This window comes from Pygoscelis adeliae, unplaced genomic scaffold, assembly GCF_000699105.1.
Source record: "Pygoscelis adeliae isolate BGI_AS28 unplaced genomic scaffold, ASM69910v1 Scaffold94, whole genome shotgun sequence".
Classification (NCBI taxonomy): Eukaryota; Metazoa; Chordata; class Aves; order Sphenisciformes; family Spheniscidae; genus Pygoscelis; species Pygoscelis adeliae.
In genome coordinates, this window is record NW_008824547.1 from 1,194,468 (window position 1) to 1,211,494 (window position 17,027).

Consider the following 17,027-nt stretch of genomic DNA (forward strand, 5'->3'; position numbering starts at 1 on the left):
GCTAACCTTTTACTTTTTTTATGCTTGCAAAACACCTTATTATTTGCTCAAGAAAGAGCTCACAGAACATAATTTGGATTTACTGCCAGTACTATCAAACAACGTCACACATCCTATCTGGAACCTCCAGTAAATTTTGGAGAAGGATGCATGCGTATTAATCTCTACTACAATCACTGACTCTAAACCCAAAGAAGTGATTCCAGTGCCTCCAGAACAGTTGGCTTGCTGTTAAAATGAGAGAGAATATATAAGCTTTTCATCCACACTGGTAGTATGGCAGTCATTCTATTAAAGAAAACCCCATATAAATAGTACTGTCTGTAACACAGAAACGTTACATTAACCAACTAAAGCTAAAACAACTTACCGAAAAAAGATACCACCCATCCTTCAGGTGAACTGAAAACTGCCCACTTAATACAATTTAGAATAAAGTTATGCTAATGCAAGGTTGTATATAGTTCTCCAAAATCAGGCCAGTTGCCTCCACCAGCTTCCTCTCACTTTAAGCTATTAACCTCCCTTTGAATTCAAATTGTCTATTAGTTTTGTATTCCATGTGGCTTTTTTTAGAAGCATTTGTAACAGTTCACCTGTGATATTTAAATATATTATTATGTCCTCCTGCCCATCTGGAAGGAAATTAGCTACCATGAGTGGTGCAACAATGCCATTTTTCTTAATTGGTTTTCAAGTGCAAATTCTAGGAACTACTGTTAGAGGTACGTGCAAAGAAAATAAAAAATGAGTTGACAGTGTTACAATTAAATCAATGGTATGAGTGATGAGCTGGATTGATATTGCACTAATTGCAATAATTAACTCTACATACTTCTGACTCTGACTCTTCATGTGATGCTGCTCTCCTGTATCGGACTTTACTTCCATTTCTTGAATCTTGTCCTGCTTCCTTTTCTTCAAGTTTAGCTTTTGTCTTCCCTTTCTTCATAAGAAAATTATCTACTACCCAGAACATTAATGCCTGTTAAAGAGAAGGGGGAAATGACAGTTCAGTTTTTCTTGGAGTAGCATATGTTCATTCACTCAGTATTTGGACAGAATTAGGAAAACTTGACTATAATTTTGAATTGGCCAAACAGGTAAAATCTTGTGTAGGCATACAGTCACATGGCTTACTACACAATGCATGAATGCTCTAGAACATAGCTACTTTATTCCTTTGTAGAAGAAAGTAAGAAAAGTAGCTGCTATTCAGAGTGATCATATATTAACTCTTCATGTAGAAACGTGAACAGTTTAGGCAGACATCTTAGTGCAACAGACTTTTGTTTCTCAAAGGATAAAATCCATGCTTGAACAAATTAATGAAAGAAAAAAAATCACCAGCAGTTATTAAATGCAAGGACACCCGCCACCTCTGGCTCTAGTCCCTAAATCCCAGATTACTGGAAGAGTATACTTTGGGAAGGATGATTGCGCACTTGCCCTTTTCCTCTGCTCCATCATAGGCCAGCCACTATTAGCTATGGTCAGACACAGGATACTTCGCAGTACAGCTATCCTTAGACCAACTGTTTCCTAAAGCAAATTTCATTGTAATTTTATAATGTCTATGTCAGTATTTCAGTATTACATTCAGTCTACTGAAGTCATCAGCCCAAAGAGGTCTGAGAGGCATTTCTGCACCTCTCCTGAGCCTAGTTACTTAGCTCACTAAGATTTCAGCTTTGTAAAATCTACATATCCAGACATTTTATCCATTCTTTAACACCCTTCTTTAAAAATTAACTTAAGCACCAAGGTACACTGTGCTTTAAGGACTAACGTTAATTAATTAACACATGGCAGAAAGATATCCAAGTAAACATCTCACAGAAGCGTGCAAGTTTTACTAACATTAACAACAAAGGGAACTATCAGCATGACGATGGCCAGCTCCAACTGGGGGTTCTCTATAGGATTCAATAAAGCCACCTGTAAAAAGAGAAAGATTAAGTTCAGATCATGGCAGCACGTGCACATAACTGGATTAGTAAGTGCAATTGTTCATGTACTAGCTAACACCACAGAAATAATTCATATGAATCAAAAAAGGACAGCTTTGTAGAAAAGGAAAGTACTTAGGACAGCTTATAAATTACTACAGATAAGTAAGCGGGGCTGGCAAGAAACTGATCTCTGTCGTTTTTGTTTACAAAAGTCTGAAGAGCTGTGTTAGAATCATCTTGAACATTTTAGAGCTCCATGCTCCCCAGGAACATGTTTTAAGTTCCATCTTTAGGAAACTTAAACAGACCAGCATTTCACAAAAGACACAGTAAGGAGAAGACAGAGTTCCCAGAGTAGTCCAGAGCATAAAATAGGGACTAACTGGTTTTAATGGGCTGTAAGACCACGCACCACCACTTTGAATATTACGTTGCACAGATTCTATCAAAATAAATATTTATCCAGTCATCAGCAATGGCTTCACATTGTTTCCATTTGCAATTGCTTCCATTGCAAATTACTAAAATTCTACAGTTTAAGATCTATCAACAAGGTCAGACAAAGAAAATTCTTTATAATACTACAAGAAGCAATACAAAATAGCTTTAAGTGTTAAAGAATTAAGAAAAGGAAGAACCACTTAGTAGCTTCAAGAGTACTCAGACAAGGAGACAGAATAAAATTTTATATATTGCATTATATAAAAAACCCTCCAAAATCTGATAGGATATTCCTGGAAATGGATGCCAGAAAGCCTAATTAGCAGTATCCTAATAAAGCTAAAAGAACATACCACACCAGAGAGTTAAATGGCATTGACTGTAGACAGTTATGATGCTTGAGCCAAACCAATAAACACTGTTAGAAGTCTATTGCTTTACAGCTTCCACCTGAAATTCATTTGCCTGTAAAATGCTGCAAAAATACAAACCTCTTTCCACTGAGGTATAAGAAGCACTATAATGATGATGGTTTTCTCAAATGTCATAATCATTATGTACAGAGCACATTGGCCCACCCAAGCACGGCACTGCACTGGGTCACCTGCAGGGAAGAAGAAAGATTCAGTATATCATAGGGTTGATTTTACTTCACAGTAAACATTTTAGAAAAGCAGTATTAGAAGAGGCAGGGCAGCTATATCCTCTTAAAGTGCCTTCTCCAACTTCCCTAGTGCTGCTCCTTCCCCTCCCTCAGCCTCACCCCAACTTTCAAAAAGCATCAGTTAGAAACCAAATATAACAGGACTATCCGATTCAGCAATACCTGGTTTATACACTCACTGTTTTATATAATCTGATGAAAGCAAAACAGATATAGTTGCATTACATTTGTTTCTCATCAAATTGTTATTTTTGACCCTCTATCATGAAGTATTAAGTTTCTTAAAAGGGAAAACTTAAGGGAAACATAGCTGGGGAAAAACATCATCTGCTTAGGCTGAGGGGAAAACGTGATGATTTCTGCCATTCTCCCTTAAACATATTTTTCCTCTCTACAAAGTTAGTTACCATTAACTAGCCAATCATAACTGAAGCAACAGGTGCAAAAGCTGCTATGAAAAATTTAATTGAACAAAATATTAAGATCACATTTTAGTTGCCATCTGAAAGGGTTTGAAATTCTGCTGCACCCCATCGTGGCAGAGTGAAAACCTGAGTGCATTACGTTATCTGCCATAACAGAATGAAGACCACAAATATTTGAACATGAAAACTTATGTAGACTAATAATACTCTATGAAAGCAAGGAGAGAAAAAAAGAAAAAAAAAAGAAAAAAGGGAAAAAGAGGACTGGTATGCCTAACAAGCTTTGCAGGTGAGCTTAAAGCAGCACTTCACTGGAAACCAAAAGGAAGCTTTGGAGGGGGGTGTTAGCTCTTTAGTCTTCACGATAGTCTTCTGCAACATCTTCAAAGGCAGCTTAAAACTTTTAGCCTGGGGATGAATAATGGGCAGTGGAAATTCAGATGCCTTTATGTATTTGTAATGCATAATGGATAGTTGCTACTTCCTTTTCTGGAACGTTTCTGAAAGGCTTTCAGTATTAACACTTGGTAATAGTCTTGAGACTTACTGTTTACTGTTTAAATGCTACAAAGAGAAATTGATAAATTAGACTGGAGTCCAAAACAAAGAAAACTTCCTAAACAAGTTTTACAGTAAGAGCTAGTATCAACACTCAATAGTCCAAGACGAAAATGGTTAAAATGCTCAAGTTTTACACTTATATACTACAGTTTATGGCTTCTGTTGTAAAAAAAAAAAAGTTAGAAAATTTGAAAGGGGAAACACCAGTAATTCAAAGTTGAACACCCGTGATTCTTCTGAAGATACAAGGCCTGAATTAAATTTTAGCAATTAATTTCTATACTCCACATTTTTATTAGCATTCTTTAGTTTTCATTAACTAGCAAATATGAAAAAAAAAATCTAGCTTTAGCTACAGACTTACCATTGAAACTTTACCAGTTTATTCTAAGATCTTTTCCAATCTGTATTTAATTCCTAAAAGCAGACAGCTATAGCAATTTTGCATGTATTTCAACTCTGTCACGTGAAATTTTGTATGTCCAAAAATTGTGAAACTCTGTATTAAGAGTGCTGTGTGCTATCACCGATGAACATTTTGTTCCATGACGTTTTTGCGGGGGGGGGGGGCTGTTTTTTGGGGGTTTTTTTTTGGGTACATGACTGAAATGAGAAGTTGTGTATACTAAATTCTATTTGAGGATTTTTGTGTGCCCTGATGCATCTACAAAATTATGTCTCAGCTCTAATTACAAGTGGGAATAACAAGGATGCTGTCTACTTTTAATTTACCAAGTCTCTTGACAGTATCCCAATAGTATCCTTGTGGAGAAGTTGGGGAGATATAGACTGGATGGGTGGACATACAATTCTGACATAAAGGAAAAAAGCTTTCACCATGAGAGTGGTTAAGCACTGGAGTATGTTTTTCAGCAGGGTTCTTAAATCTCAAACCATGAATAAATTAAAAACTGGTCTGGACCGAGCCCTGAACAACAAAGCTTTAGCTCAAACTCTGCTTTGAGCAAGAGGTTGGATTATATCACCTCTGGAGAGCCTTTCCAACCAATTTTTTTTCTACGATTTTATAAACTATGCAATTCAAGGGAAAAATTAGAAGTTAACATCACCACATCCAGGAGGTGTTCCCAAGAATATCTGGGACATTTGTACATTCAAAGATTCGGTACACAAACTCAAATTAGAACTTTAAAGTTAACATTGAAGCCATAAAGCTCTAATTTCATTTCTAAAGTCTCTGACAGCCTCTCTTGAATTCTGATTTTATACCTGTCATGTATAAATTACATGTTTAGAATAAACTAGCAAATCAGTAGAAATCCTGTTACTGCAAGAAAAGCGCATTAAGACTGAAACTGAAAAATTTTGAATCCTCAGCAGTAACAACTGTAGCAGCGTTTTTTGAAAATGCTGGGCAATGAAAAACTGGTCTATACTAGTGTATGCTACTTTCGTCAGCCACTTTGTAGAATCACGTTTATAGACAAAATACCTGTGATTCCTCTATCCCATAACTTCTCTCTGTTCTTCAAATCCTGAGAAATTTTCTTAAGAAAATGCCAACTCACAGAACGACTTCAAAAGAAATTTTAAAAAGTTTTCAAGTAAGTGCTATCTACCCTATATGGCTATAAGTAAGTTGCTCTGCAAGTTGCAAAGAGCTAGAGGGAAAAGATGCATCAAATACAATTTCTAAGCTTTGCCATCTGAAAAGCAAAGACAAGCAAAGAGGCCACAGCACGAGTCAGTTGCCAACAGAGTTCATTGTCACCAAGAGGGATTTAGACACCTGTCTTCCACTCACAGCAGCTAAAGTAGCCTAAGACAAGAAGGGAAGGAGAATGCAGGGAACATTCTTTTCAGTACAGATCATGACTGCTTTTCTCCTCTTCACATACTCAAATATATTAACTGATTCTGCTCTTCTATTAAAACCCAGCTGCTGAGGTAATGAGTCTGAAAATACAAAACTGGAAATACGAAGACAAATCTAATAAACTTAAAAATTCTGACATAAAAAAAAAGCCCTTGAGGGAGCGTCATGCTACTTTGTTCGTAAATCAGCGTGCAGTGCTGTTTTGCTGTATAAACAGCAACCATTTATGAATGCTGATATTTTGGTATCCATTCTGTCCTTGAGGCATTTATGCTTAAAAACTATCCTCCATATAAAGAAGAGGCTTTTAAAACCAGCAAACCAGCAGGAGACTGCTATTTTTTGTGACAGCTTCAAGTAATGAATCACCAGGGATCAAGTAATAGAGCTAAGAAGGGAAATGAGCTCACAGTGAGAATTAACTTGAGACAAATGGTTATTTAGGCTCTAGAAACACAAACAACATCACTCAGTCAAACAAAGAGACTTGGTTGGGGAGGGGGGCTCTTGTCTGTTTTCCCACACTTGAAAACAAACTGAAGTCACGCTGATCTCCAAGCTGAGGACTTGACTTTACTACTTCAGATAAAATGCCACAAGCCGAAACACACTTGCGACCCCACAGGACTGCATTTTAGTCCCCTCTTCTACCCTACTTTAATTATTTTAAAGAATCTTATGAAAAATAAGACAAGACTTTTCTTGGGGCCAAAGTGAAAAATTTTAAATACAATGGTGATACAAGGGTTTTCACTTCAGAAACAAGACTAGTACTTAACAAAAGAGGGCAGCAAACAATCCAGTGCAACTTGTCCTTTTTAGACAGATTTGTTACATAGGGTCTAACCTTACTGCACAGCCATTACTAATAACTTTCCATCTGCTATCTAGACCTCTTTATAGCAGAAGCCTCTCCCACGATTAATGGAAACACAGATTTACAATATGCTTTTTAATAGTCCTTACGATAGCTTGATTAAAAACAAACACGCTAAGGTCAGGACAGCACATTTATGAAGATACAGAAAAGAAAGTTAGTCACTAATGAAATGATCTGATATTGATCTAAGAACTAAGTAAAGAGGACTTACATAATTTCATACTTCGCTTACACACACACAGAAGAAATACTCATAACCAAGTTTAGGCATTTCAGATCCAACTCAAAATGACAACAATGGATCAGTCACAGACCACCTCCGCAGCACAACACAAGTAACAAGTTCATTTGTTGATTTTAAGAGCTGAGTTACTGCAGTCACAGATGCCTCATAACTAACTAATATAGAAACAGGTTCATTTTGGAAGTCAATAAGAGATAGACACAAATTTCAGGAGACTGACTATATTCCCCACGTCTTCCCATCCACACCGACTGCTTATTGTTAAAAGGACATTAAAATGGGAGAACAAATTACACAAGAAAAAACAGAACGCTATTAGGAAGAAATAAAATCTAGTATTTGACACGATTACAAGTACCTACCTATAATTGTAATAGATACACCAAGCTTTTTGCTCTGAGTGGAAAGCCAATTTTACATGGGCTGAAAGCTGTCCAAACATCTTTAAATGGCTTCAATCCAAATCAACAATCAGAAAAAGGGACTTTGGGCAATAGGTCTCAAAGCTCAGTCAGAAGCTGTTGCTCAGCAATGTCTCAGCTCTTTCCTTGCCCTTTTCCCTTCCCTGTGCATTGGTGCTTACCTAATCCCTTAGAGACCCAAGTATGGGGACTGATCTGGAGGAACTATTTACTTTTCCACATATAGTGAATTTTCTGATGGTTTAGCTCTCTGAATCAGTTCCCTGAAGAGTCAGATGTGCACCAGTCCAAGGAAAAGAGTGGAAATATTGGACCATGACATGAAGTGAAAAAAGCAGATAAACAGGCTTGTGGCAGTGCTGATTTAAACAGCTTAAATGGTCATAAACCGTACCCTAAAAGATACACATTAAATCTACATAAATCTAACACAAAATGCCTTAATGGTATAGGCAGTTATTTCTCTTAAGATAGATGCTTGTCATCATCTCTATTTTAAACCTCTGACATTAAAGTAAATAGCAATTAATGCTATTTGATTTAATTGTAAACTTCCCAAGCTTTTAAAGTACTTCAACTTGGCAAGGCCTTTATTTATTCTTAATTCTGTCAGCCACTTAGGATCATTAAAAACAAAGAAACCTACGAAACCAAAAAACCTACCAATGACAGTTATGAAACTGCTATGAAAGCTTTGACTTTTGTTAGGCAAACATTATTTTAACTTTTTTTCCCCCCAAACCATAGGGGTTTTTGTTTGTTTGTTTTTCTCTCTGATGAAGAGCCACAGCTCTCTTGTAAGGCAACCTCTCCCCCCATTCCTATCTCAAGGAGCTTCAAATGTAATTTTTAGCATCTATAGAGAACTTCCATTCCCAACCAGCCAGACTAAGCAATCTGAAAAATAACAGGTTGAACAGAATTAATGTTGATGGCGAGTATGTATGATACTCAACTGCGTCTGCAAATCCACAATTTCTGCAGATCAGTGGACTTCTGTGGCTAACGTAATGGAAGATATAAAACCCACAACTTCACGTGAAAGTGATTTCACTAGTCTATCCCTTAGCCTGTACGAAAGACACATGCATTTTTCATCAATGATACAAGCCCTACGTGCAGGAGTTCCAGTGATCATTACTTGAGGACAAGCACAGGCCATCTTGCCATTCTCTTCACTGAAGGTATGTGGTTGTTTACTTTAAAGAGGGCTGGCAGAACTCTTAGCTCGTATCTTCAGACAGCGGCATGTGGTTCAGTGAAAGCTTTAATAGGAAATGACCTTCCAGCTATCATTTATTTGAAAGTGTTTCAGAGGAAATTTATCATGCTGTTATTTTTTCCATGAGGTTAGCCAATATCATAATTTGTTCAATTGCTCCTAAAAAAAAAAAATTCAAGCTGTTGTTCCAAACTCACTAAATGCTTAGAGACTTGTTGAGCTTTCTAACACAGAAGGGGCATGCTGAGATACAGAACTTAAAAGAACCCTCTTGACAAGTGAAATATTAAAATGACCACTATAATCTTGTATAATGATTTTAAGATGGAGTTAACCACTAGCTGAAATATTCTGAGATTCTATCCTGAAAATCATTTCAGTGCAAGAACAGAAACATTTACCATATTCACCAAAGCGAAGGGACTCCCACTGCTGCCATTCCACAATGCTGCTGACTGCACGAATACCAATGTAGATTAACAGCATTCCTAATGTGGCATCTAACAAGAAGTTGATAAGGTACCTGAAAGGAAAAATGTAAAAAAAAAAGAACAAGGAGCAAGGGTCCATCTTCTACAGTGTATTTTAACACCACGATTGATAAAAGATCTGTATATATGTTGAGAAGCCAGAGTATTGAGAATAATCTTTTACCCACATCTGTAATTACACAGTTAGCCTAAAACTTAAATAGTTTTAGAAACCTCAATATTTTGTTTCTGTCCTTAAAGTTAAGCTCCGACTTCTATTTTTGTGAATTCTGGTGTGTGTATGTGCATACTCTGTATAAACTCCAATATTAATTTTACTCCTTTAAATTAAAACCAGATTTTCTTTTTACCATTGCTCAATTCATTCTGCATGGAAAACCTGTATGTGAATAAAGCCAAAGGAATAAAAGGAAAAGGAATAAGAAGAGAAGTTATCTTAAAGACATCTCAAGGAATTTGAAAGTAAAAAACCCAACCCAAACCACTTTCATTCCGAGGGGGAAAGACACCACAACTAGACAGTTTTTCTTGCTCAAGGGAGCCCCCTCCTAGCCTCAAGAAGGAGAAATGAGCAGTGGAATACCATGCCTAGAGAGTACAGTCACTATCTAGGTCAAATTTCAAGTTAGTTAGTGTTAGGAAGAAAAGTGATTTACTTTCTTGCACTTCAGTTCTTGTCCAATAAACATTTGAAATAATCAGGAACAAGCCTTCCCAGAAAAAAAAAACAACAAACCAAACCACCCCTCAATGGACACACCAACTGCTGCACTAATAATTTTATTGTTTCAAGAAAAGCTTCTGGGATCTTACCTATGCTTCAAGAAACTAAAGATTACTATGGGTTTCAAATTAATTCTTAGGTTCATTAAACAGTAGAGCTGAAATTCAGAGCATTTTGTAAGTCAGTTTGGTTTATATATGATCACCGATTTTAGCTGAACAAACCAGCAGCTGAGAAAGAGTCAGCTGTAAGACACATAGTAAATCCGTTACTGAGATTCTTAGTTGGTAATTCAATACTTAAGGTAAACTCTAGAGTCTATAGGAACTTATCTGCAGGGATAAAAATTGTAAATCAGGGACCTGCGGGCTTCTGATGGCTGCAGAGGCAAATCCATGCGGACAAAACAGTATCAGAAAGTGGAAAGCGAAGACAGAATATGTGCATTCAAAACAGTAAAGGAGGAGCTGTTCTGACCCTCAAAATCCCATTCAGGAGCAGCTCAAAAATAAAAAGCGGACACGCCTTGCTTCAGCCAAGACTTACCCATAAACTTTCTAAAGAATACTTATTTTCAAACAGTTGTGTGTCAAATCAGTGTTTTAATGAACTTCGTATTAGACAAACATTAAAATCAATGTTTAGTGTTTGGCAGAGGAAACTCAGCAATTGCAAGTCTACACAAGTCATTTTAAGGCCACAAGGGGCTGCTGTAAGTCTACAGCAGGAAGGCAGCCATCAGGAGCAGGGAGATGTGCCAGCACCTATTTCACATCAAATTACAGCTCACAGCAGAGGCCAAGTATGCCTGATATTCCCAGGCACATCAGGCTCACTACATGTAGGCAACATGCTCTTTCTGTGGTGCACTGCATTAATCCTGCTCACACGTAACCGGTGCACCGGCACAAACAACAAAACAAGTTGCTGCCACTACCAGGTGAATGCATTTGGCTGAGAGTTCAGCAAGTAAAAGGCTGGGGTTCATACAAACTTCCCCATGTACCACATACAGCCAGCTGAGTACCCTGCACTACAGAAGAGTGCTGTTTGCTTTTTCTATTTAAAATTCTTCAAACAACCACCCATCTGTCGAGGTGTTCTAACAGATGTTTTATCAGCGTTGATATTATCACACACCTGCCTGAATTACAGCACTACATTCCCAAACTAACAAATGGCAACTTCCAATTGTAGTTCCTTCCAAGCTTTGAACCACAATGTTTTCTAAAACTACATTTTCTGGTTTTGTTCTGAAAATAACCCACAAACTACAAAACAGGAAAGAACAGAAAACTACCCATGTTTGAATTTGCCGAGTAAAATTCTTATTAAAGTCACAGACAGAAACGTTGCTTTTACTCACTAATTTTGACCCACTTGCATACTTAAGATGTATTTTTCCCAAGAAAGGACAAGTGGCTTTGGTTAATGCTACATGCTACATGTAGTATTACTCCTACAAGGAGGACCTGCACCCTTGCCTGAGAAATTATACAGCTCCACATCGTAATTTTTGTCATCCTGGGAACAGTAACAGTTCTCTGCCTCACCCTTTTACTTGTTTTGTGTCACGTTACACTTACATGAAAAGTGGTGTTTGAAAATAAAGTTATGTAGACTATACTAAAACATGTAGAAGAGAACGCGCATATTAGCAAACGTTTTATTTTGCAAACTCAGTACACAGCACAGTTATTTTTAATTTTAAAATATTATAATAAACTATTGAGCTTTAGCTTTAAATAGCGACAACTTTAGACATGCTTTGGTTAGCTTACTTGAAGATACACTTTAATATATAAAAATGGAATGAAAGCAATTTGCACCTGCCAGTTTTTAGATCAGGAAACTCTTAAATCAGTAAGCAAGGAAAATCCTACAGTGATGCCTGGTATTATTGGAACTGTCATAATTATGACAAACTTCACAGTCAGTGTGTTAAAATAAATGCATTTTCCCTACCAAAATGATTTCTGGTGGGAAGAGAAAAGCAGTGTTTTACGTGCACATTTACAGCATGTAGGAACACAAAAGAAACCAAGGAGGAATAAGGGAAATAAAACAGGCTTGTGAAGCAACACAAGCATATTCCTTGAGCTGTGTAACTCCTTTGTTTACCAAAGGACAACAGTGAGCAGATGCCATTGACGGAACTGGATTGGTTTTAAAGGGCAAATTACTAAGCTTTTAAAAGTAATTTCACAGCTTCTATTACCAGGAATGTGTAAGCTTCTTTGAGCATGAGCTCTATCAAGAACAAACCCAAACAATTACCATTTGCTTCAGGAGCTCCTGTAAAGAGCCTGACGGGGTCTTAGTCATAAAATCTTCAGGTTTAATATACTACAGTGAAATGCTTATCTACTTAGTCACGCTGCTCCAAGCGTGACATTGCAAAATTAATTTTTGTACTAACTGCCTGGGTACCGAGCAAGATTTCCTGCTTTTAACAAAATGAAAGTAATACTGCAGTAGCTAATGTAGGTTTTCGAAGAAAATACAAGCATGAATGATTTTTGCTAAATATCCCTGAAAGCAACCTGACTTTATATTAAAGCCTTGCTGCAGTGAACAGTGCAGCTGGAGGTCAGTGTACACAACTTTATATTCATTTCCTTTGGTCCCTAGCACCTCCTTCAGTAAACAGCCCCATATTACAATGTGCATCCTAAGTCCTCATTCATTAACTGGAGAGGCAGTAGTAGTAAGAGGTTACCTTTGGTCTCAAATATCTATATACAGCCCAGAAAAAGCTCTCCCGGGTCCTGCCAGCCATGAACTAGAAGAGCAGAACTCCGATCCGTGATTAACTAAGCTTAAACCACAGGTTTTTGAGAGTGATTGATTTCTACTATGAAAATTGGTTTCTTGGCTGTATCATATCTTGCATTATCGTCCACATACACCATCAAACTCAACTGCAGAACTTCCATAAAGACCAATTATTCTGAAATTAAACACTCACAGTGAACAAGGGTCTTCTTCTGTAAGGTCTGATAAATAGACATTTGCAAAGTGGATGAACAACATTCCTATGGCTTGCTTGGAAGTATCTAAAAACCTGTATAAAGTAAAAACAGTTTTTAAGACACACAAAACTGTTTACAACACAGTCGGACATTGCAAATTTATTTAATTAAAATTCCATCTCAATTACTCATTTTTTCTTCAAATGAGAACACCGGAATGATTAAGTGTCATGGTATTTAGCTTATTTAACAATGTTCCATTTTAAATTCTGCCCCCTTTTTTCTTGAATATTGCTAACAATAAATCAAATCATGCTAACTTGAAACCTCACCACTGTAAATTTAAAGTCTAGGGACATCCCCTCTTGGTATCATATGCATTATCCAAGAGCTAATCCTCACTAAACCTAGCTAAGTCTTTAATAACCTCCTGTAAACAATGAGTATCCCAGCCTCGCTAGATATTTCAGTCCTTTTATGTTTATGTATTTTTAGCAAGTTTATGGCACAGACAAAAGTAAAATCCTCATCATGGGCTTGTTGGTGAACAATTTAATAGCTGGCTAATGATTCCTTTATCTATAATATTTTGCTAAAAAGCCAACATATTTTTCACCTAAAAGCATGAAGTGGTCTCACTGACTTACATCTAAAGTACAACAGCTTAGACCACACTGCAAAAGAATTACAAACTTGAAAGCATTATCTCCAAAGCAGATGACAGAGTTAGAGAGAAAATAGTTTGCTACTTACAGGGAAAATAGAAAAAAACCACACTTGGGTACTGATTCAGTATTGGTCCCAGCCCTTACCATTCTTCTATCATCCTTTGCACAAAACCAAAACTTGCAATGGATGTTTTATTAAATGTTAAATACAGGAATCATGTCAGAAGTATTCTGTAGGCAATAGTGTGCCTTTTTTTATACAGACCAACACCCATTTTGCCTGTTGTTTCCATGTCTAAAAAGATCCAAACACCCCAACAGATCCAAACAACACTTTATGCCTGAATTCATCTCCCCTCCCTGACAATTATGTCTTAAACTTTATCCTCTTGCATTCATTGCACGACATAGAAAGCAGAGTGTTGGAGATGAGGCAGGAAGCCAGTGAGTTACTTATCTAATCAGTACAGCATACTATAAATAACAAAACTCAAGTCCCAGAATAAGATTCTTTGCTTAAAAATTAAAGGCTATCTCCACACTACTCAGAATTTCAGGCTGAGGTAGACTGTAGTACACAAAGATTTTGTATTTATTTTTTCAAGAAAATAAAGGTCAGGATTAGTTATGAAAAGCAGCATTGTATGAGATGAATTTAAACCACTGACATCTTCAACAACTGGAACGACAGCTTAACATTTACACCAGCCTCAAAACTAGTACAGGTTATGTTGGCATTGCTACAATCCAACAACTTCTAAAAAGTAATAAACACAAATATACTTTTTATACCTTGTATTCTTTTATGGCTTATGTATTCATATCTTTTACCATACTGTTTTCTATCTTACACACAGTAGGATAGCTACAGAACATGGAATTTTGTTTAAGCCTAGTGAGAGCTTCTCAAAAGCTTATAGATGTTCAGATGCATCTTAGGGCAACTGTAAGTTTCCATCTTCAGGAGGAAGCACAACTTTCAGTTTTATATCTAAATGCACATCTTTGTAAAGATTCCTGGAAGTGTTTAGTAAAAAAGAACTAGCAGGGAAAGATAACACAGAAGATAACTTTTTCTTTGACTCATGTATTGTGTAACTGTTTTTGTTCCTCACTGTCAGTCACCAATTTCTTGTCATCATTTTTCTTTTTTTTTTTTTAGCAAACAATCATTCCTTCAATTTCTAAAACATGCAAGAAACAAAAAAAATATAAGAATAAAACATGCAGAAACATACCATATCCTCCAGGGACGTCTTTCATGCTTTGGTTCTCTGAAGCGTTTTACTAAGAGGAAAAAAAAAAAAAAATTGAAGACAACCAGCAACTCCCAAACCAACAAAAATATAGAAAAGTGAAAGCAAATCATCTTGCAGAAACGTTACATTCTTTGATAAATCAGATCTTACACAACTGCATTTCACTTTATCAATCTCTGAGGATACATTTTTAAAGAAACTGGTTCCCTTCTGTCACCTGCAAGTTTCTACAGATCCATCGTCTGACTGCCAATATACCTCACATGAAAAAAATAATCTATTACCGACCACTATTTCATTGGCCTTAGCTTTTATGACCACCCATCCAGAAAATTTAATTTCCGATAGTAAAGCAGGTATTAGAAAAAGCCATTTCTTTTGCTCACTGGAGACCAAAAGTCAAATTGGAAAGCATTCTCGCAATATAGGGGCAATCTATAATATCAGAAATAAATCAAGTGAATTAGTAACAGGACAAATATATTCTCTGACAAAGTATATTTATTTTATGGATGACGAATTAGACTTTTGTGGGCAAACTGAAGTGCAAGCAGGACAGATTTTTTTAGTCAGATAATCCCTTCACAAAAAGGTTGATACTTGTTAACACTAAAAATTTTAAAAAATCCATTTTAAAAATTAACACCAACCATACAAAGGCAAAAAATAGACAAATCTGACTATTTCAATCTTGACACAGTTTACAATACAAATTGTTTGGGTATCTGATAGAAAGCTCCTCTGCACACCCACAAAGGAGGGCGAGCCTGAATCACACCCTGCCCAGCTAGCCCCAGGTCCATCCCAGGAGCCATCAGCCCATCCCAGGTCCCTCCCCACAAGCCCAGAGGAGCAGAAGCCCGAAGGCAGATGGGGAAATACAAATTATGGACTTGGAGGAAGGGACGGCTGTTCCAGGAGAGCCTCAGCCCCACCAGCCAGGGGTGACACCCATCCTGGGGAGCCGGCTCGAGCATCTTTGGGAGGGAGGTGGTCAGTGCGTCAGGGTACGTACGGGACAGGTATGGGATGCAGAGGAAGAGAATTTTGGGATTGCGCAAGACTTACTATAGGTTGTTTAGGGGAGGAACCAAAGGCGAGGAAAGGGAAGGATCTAGATGACTCATGGAGAAACAAGAGTGGGAAAATAGAGGGATAAGGGGGAAAAACAGTCGCTCATATATAAACAGTGGCTGGTCCATACACTTGAACAGTCTGATCTGCAGCTTGTCCTATCTTCTTAGGAAATTCCATTTCTAACTCTTTCTGGGCAAGAAAACCTTTTTACCTTCTGGGAACACATGCTCAGCCCTGGGGCAGGTAGCCGGGGCTGCCTCGCTTCTGCTGGATCTGGCCTAATTCCGTAACACAGATTTATTTTCTGTTACAGCTGCAAGATACTAATTCTTTATATATTCCAAAGACAGACCAAAGATAACAGGGTAATGGAAAACCTTTCCACTAAGGATGGGTTTTATATATGGGTTTTACGTCCTTCTTCTGTCCAAGGTTCAGTGTCACTCACCAGTTCCTTCAACGTAAGTCTTGAAAAATAATTATTTAGGCTCTTATTTCAGAAATTACCTCTTAAAAAAAAAACACCACAGAAATTTTAAGCCCCGATTCCCCCCTCCCCTTCAACTTGCAGAGATTCTGTCTTAAAAGGCCCAAGCCATAGCATGTATAGGTCAGGCAAAATATCGATAGGTATTTTAACCTGTTTTTCCAGATATTAGCAATGAATTTAAGTTTCAAATAGGATGCTGTATATAAGTTACGCTTACCTAGCTTACAAGCCTTTAGAAAACATTTTGGTTTATGAACCAATCAACTTTTTCACAAGTAAGGCAATTTTCCCCAAAGCCAACTGTCCTCATACAATATGGCATTAATATAATTACCCGAATGCCTTAAAAAAAAAAAAAAGAAAAAGAAAAAATTCACCTCCAAGGTGGAGGGGCAGCATTTGCAGGGAGCACCAGGCTAACAACTTGCCATTTTACTGTCTGTCCTGCTACTGCTTCTGACAGCAGAGAGAGAAACCGTGTTTCATCCCCATATAATACGACCATTAGAAATTAAGAAGTGACAACAGGAAAAGACCGTACATTTACACCAAAGATAAAGTTGTAATAGCAACATTTGCCAGCAGTTTTATCTGTGAACAGCATGCCATAAATATAAAACTTCTGTTAAAAATGAGCAACACCCAGCTAAGTTAACCAGTTTGCTGTTTATGACAAGTCCTCTCCAGCCACACTATGC

General features: G+C 37.2%; 1 protein-coding gene across 1 annotated transcript in view; it reads right to left on the reverse strand.

Moving 5' to 3' along the window:
• Positions 1 to 14,872, reverse strand: part of TMEM110 (transmembrane protein 110) — a 15,581-nt gene extending 709 nt beyond the window's left edge. Inside the window, exons 1-6 of the mRNA XM_009321855.1 lie at positions 14,742 to 14,872; positions 12,832 to 12,927; positions 9,050 to 9,171; positions 2,885 to 2,997; positions 1,861 to 1,938; positions 836 to 985 (exon numbers count right to left, since the gene is read on the reverse strand). Of these exons, the coding sequence (XP_009320130.1) occupies positions 836 to 985; positions 1,861 to 1,938; positions 2,885 to 2,997; positions 9,050 to 9,171; positions 12,832 to 12,927; positions 14,742 to 14,872 (690 nt within the window). The remainder of the gene's footprint in view (positions 1 to 835; positions 986 to 1,860; positions 1,939 to 2,884; positions 2,998 to 9,049; positions 9,172 to 12,831; positions 12,928 to 14,741) is intronic.
• Between the last annotated feature and the right edge of the window lie 2,155 nt (positions 14,873 to 17,027).